The 3,984-nt window shown below is 35.7% G+C and overlaps 2 protein-coding genes across 3 annotated transcripts; one reads left to right on the top strand and one right to left on the bottom strand.

Moving 5' to 3' along the window:
* The first annotated feature begins 209 nt into the window (after positions 1–209).
* On the top strand, positions 210–1,592 carry LOC140966740 (1,4-dihydroxy-2-naphthoyl-CoA thioesterase 1-like). 2 transcript variants are annotated; one of them, XM_073426994.1, is made up of 3 exons: positions 210–799; positions 1,123–1,276; positions 1,402–1,592. In XM_073426994.1, the coding sequence occupies exons 1-2, from the start codon at positions 602–604 to the stop codon at positions 1,273–1,275; spliced, it is 351 nt and encodes a 116-aa protein (XP_073283095.1). In that variant the 5' UTR covers positions 210–601; the 3' UTR covers position 1,276; positions 1,402–1,592. The 2 variants fall into 2 exon arrangements, with proteins under 2 accessions (XP_073283095.1, XP_073283094.1); XM_073426993.1 differs by having other exon boundaries at positions 213–799; positions 1,388–1,592.
* Positions 1,593–2,676: 1,084 nt separating this feature from the next.
* On the bottom strand, positions 2,677–3,981 carry LOC140966739 (probable galactinol--sucrose galactosyltransferase 2; the record flags this gene model as incomplete). Its single annotated transcript, XM_073426992.1, has 2 exons — positions 2,677–3,644; positions 3,724–3,981. Coding segments are annotated over 2 exons (564 nt in total), but the record flags the coding sequence as incomplete, so codon positions are not given.
* Positions 3,982–3,984: the final 3 nt, after the last annotated feature.

The following is a 3,984-nucleotide window of genomic DNA, read 5'->3' as shown; positions in this document are numbered from 1 at the left end:
TAGAATGAAATATGACATAATTAAATATTATAATGAAAGAAAGTCAAAAGCACATAACCATAACCATAAAATGTGGTGAATTAGTATTAATTAATTGACTAAATGTGAAATTACCACATTTGTTACTTGATAATGAAAATAAGTAAACCGTTCACAATCGGAAAACTTTTCCACTATTCACATTTTTATAGGTATATAAATTTTTTGTTATAAAGATATCTTCGAAGTATTAAATTCTTGTCAGGGCATCTCCTATTGGTTATTAAACTTTTGTCTACCATTAAATACCAAGATAATGAAGTCTAATCCTTCTATTCTGCAGTCACTTCATATTTCATTGAAATTTGCCTTGTGTGTTAGTTCCTCAGACTTTGATGTCCAATACTAGACCGACATGCACGTGTATGCTTTGTATGTTGTTTCTGGATCTATGTTTCATGGTCTACGGCATAGATATGTGTGCACGTGTTCAATTATACAATTTTTATTGGATCACCTCCCATTATTTTCCACTTTTGGAATTAGTAGTTTCTAATAACTTCATGACATCACACGAGTGATTGGTGGTTGAGTTCTTTGATTGAGCATTTGAGATCTGGATATGCAGCCATTCAAGGTGCTGCATGGAGGGGTCTCGGCTCTGATAGCTGAGGCTCTGGCAAGCATGGGAGCTCACCTTGCATCAGGGCTGCAGAGAGTGGCTGGAATACAACTCAGCATCAACTATTTAAAGAGCGCGCAGTTAGGAGACTTTGTCATTGCTGAGGCTACACCAGTCAACATTGGCAAAACCATTCAGGTAGAATTTTTTTTTTAAAATGAGTGGTGTTTTGTCGTACACTTGTACGCCTTGAATATCAATTTGGAACATGGATTCCTAGGTCTTAGGGTTATATGTGGGAGGATATGTTAATGTAAAATTATTGTTTGAACTACATAAAGTTTTTGGTAAAACTAATTTTTTATCCAAGAGAATATCCTGAATGGTGTACATATATTCAGATGAAAATTAGTGCAACCTTTATTTTGAATAGCATGGGGCTAGGTTAGTAATTGAAAATGTGTATATATTCATGCAATTCATCTGCTCTAATTAAGAATGCCATGGAACTTTTTGAGCAGGTATGGGAGGTGCAACTTTCGAAATGTGATCCCTCCATTCCTGAGAATAAAACACTAATTGCATCCTCAAGAGTTACTCTTTTTTGTAACATGCGTATACCTGAATCTGTTAAGGACGCACCTGAAAAGTTCAGAGTATATGCGAAATTATAAGGTATGCCTTGTATTTATGTTCTCCCAACATTCAACACAAGTGGTTTGACATGCAGAAAAAGAAACTTTGAAAAGTAGCTAGACAATCAAACTTTGCTGATTTTTGTTACAGATTCTTATTTCCAGATATACCACACCATGCGGAAAAAACAGATTGTTTAGCTAGATTCATCAAATACTCCGTCCTCATCATTTAAAAGTCGTTAGAAAACTCTCAAGCTCGAACAAAATATTTGTAATTCAGAACATTTTCCGCTTGAATAAAATTAGATGGTAGATATTGACAACTGTTTTGTTTTGCATTTTGTTTTATTCAGCTATCTATTAAAAAAATAACCTCAAATATGCAAACAACGGTACCATTGTATCAATGAGATATAAGTAGTCCTCAATCATTGCTTATGAATTATGATACAACAGATTCATATTCTTTAAATAAATAAATAAAAATGAATATTATATATTAGTATGCTATGTGCACCAATGAATGCTAGATCGTATAAAGAATCCACGAAACTTCATTTTCCTACCACACTTTATCATTAACTGTATTGTAGATTAAAGGGCAGCTTGGCGTAACTGTTCCGTTCTCCTGTAAATTGACATTGTTACACTCTGCTTTAGCTTTTCCTCCTCATTCCCTGCTAAACCCACATTTTGCAATACAATTCCTTGGCATGGATGGCTTTTACTGCAGTCGAAATCGATAGCCAAAGAAACCTTATATATAACAAAGAATAGATGCTGCGATAGAGGGTGTGGAAAATAAATAAGTTTTGAAAAGCTAAAGTTCGTTCTTACTATTTCCCTTGTCACTATCTACAAAATACGTTTGCTTAAATGACAAAAGACAGGTCGTAAATTTGAACGAGACGTACAGAAGGTATATACAAATTAACTTATATTTTTATTACAATGAGATTTGATTTTATTTTATTTTATTTTAACATATTTAAATTTGTTTCCAAACAACCAAAGTTTTGTTAAGAAAAGCTATGGTCTTGTTGGCACAATCTAATTCAAAATAATAGTCTATTTCAATCAATAATGAAACAAAGGATACCATAGTTGTCTCTGACTATTTTTCACCTTAATCTCCCCGGAAAACTAGTTTGAGTTATTTAATTGCAATAATCATTTAACTTTCATCAGATTCCGATGGTTTTAAAGAAGAAACATCGTTAATATTCATTCTTTATAAATACATGGTATCATCAAAGATTATATCACGAGGCACGAAAATATCATACTATTATTTGATATATTTACATTTCAACCAAAAATATGGCTGTCTCACTTGGCATGAAACGCATCATATTCCTTACCATGTCATTGATTATCTCCGCAATGCTTGTCCATCAAACCATGTCTCGTCCATACTAGAACGACACAAACAATGGATGACTCAATATGGTCGCGTTTATAAAATTAATGAAGAAAAAGCGTTGCGTTTTAAGATATTTAAGGATACGTTGAGTTCGTTGAAAAGTTTAACGAAGCTCAAAATCTGCCTTACAAGCTTGGTAACAATGCATTTGCTGATCAAACCGATGAGGAGTATAAGGGTGCTAGAAATGGACTTAAGGTGCAACATTCGGCGGCAAACGGAGAATGGTACGCTAGAATAACCTCGTTTAGATATGAAAATGTAAGTGCTGTGCCAACCTAGCATGGATAGGAGAAAGAAAGAGGCTGTCACACCAGTCAAGGATCAAGGCCAATGTGGTTAGTCATTTTCAATCCTTCATCTGATTTGCAAATCCTAAGTTTTATTCTTGAAAATATTTGTGGGTTTATTGTGACAGACGTGCATTGTGCAAATGTGATTGTGGTGTAATTGCAGTTTCTTTTGTATAAGATCTTATTTGAAGCTTTCAAGGTTATGTACTCAATTTATGTCGTTGGACTAACTTCTATCTATTTTCGGGAAAACATAAAAAACAGAGTTAATTTTATTAGATAAACGAAAACTGATACAAACTCCGATTATTTTTCCCACTCGGGTCATCCCCTAAAGTCCCTAAACCCAAATTTCTTTAATTCCGATAAATTTACAAAACTGCTTAGACTTGGACTTCAATAGTCCATCTATACATTTCCTCCTCCGGAACTGGTATGATCAGAGTTACCAATCCTGTTTCAGCTTTGTAGTTAAACTCGGCGTCCATGCCATCCATGATGCATTTCTGGGGCCGTTGAGAACAGTAGACTCCAAAGAGTCCACTTCCCCTGACCTTAAGTGTGACAGTTGCTGCTGCTGGCGAATCACATTCGGGTGCTTTATGGAAATCGAACTGCTCCACAGCACCACCAGAGTTGAACATACCCAGCAAGCCAATTGGTGCAAATGAAACGTCTGTTGCTATAATCTGTGTTACGAAAAGAGCTAATTAGTAGTGAGACACAGCTTATAATAAGGTTTTTTTGGCGTGCTAGAGCAGCTCTCACCTTCACGGGACAGAAGTGGAAAAGTTCGTATTCAAGAGCTTTGAGTGTCACTGGCAGAGATGCGCCTTTTGGCAAGAGAATAATTTCTCCTGATTTGTGGGCATAGACTATTGCAACTCCATTCCAATCCGATCCAGCAATTTGAGATAGAGTATCGACGTCAGTCACTTGAACAGAGCTGGTCAGAGTTCCAGGGGAGGCATCGTGAATGCGTGTCTTCTTTGCTGTCTTGCACCAGCCAGCACCTTGGCAGTTGAAGAC

This window comes from Primulina huaijiensis, unplaced genomic scaffold, assembly GCF_012295235.1.
Source record: "Primulina huaijiensis isolate GDHJ02 unplaced genomic scaffold, ASM1229523v2 scaffold207838, whole genome shotgun sequence".
NCBI lineage: Eukaryota > Viridiplantae > Streptophyta > Magnoliopsida > Lamiales > Gesneriaceae > Primulina > Primulina huaijiensis.
Note: the sequence above shows the minus strand (reverse complement) of the source record. Positions and strands in the feature narration are given on the sequence as shown.

Excerpts from the sequence above, each read along its gene's own strand:
- LOC140966740 (XM_073426994.1), top strand. The coding sequence starts at position 602 with ATGCAGCCATTCAAGGTGCTGCATGGAGGGGTCTCGGCTCTGATAGCT. Across the intron at positions 800-1,122 it reads ACATTGGCAAAACCATTCAG|GTATGGGAGGTGCAACTTTC; the intron begins GTAGAATTTTTT and ends CTTTTTGAGCAG.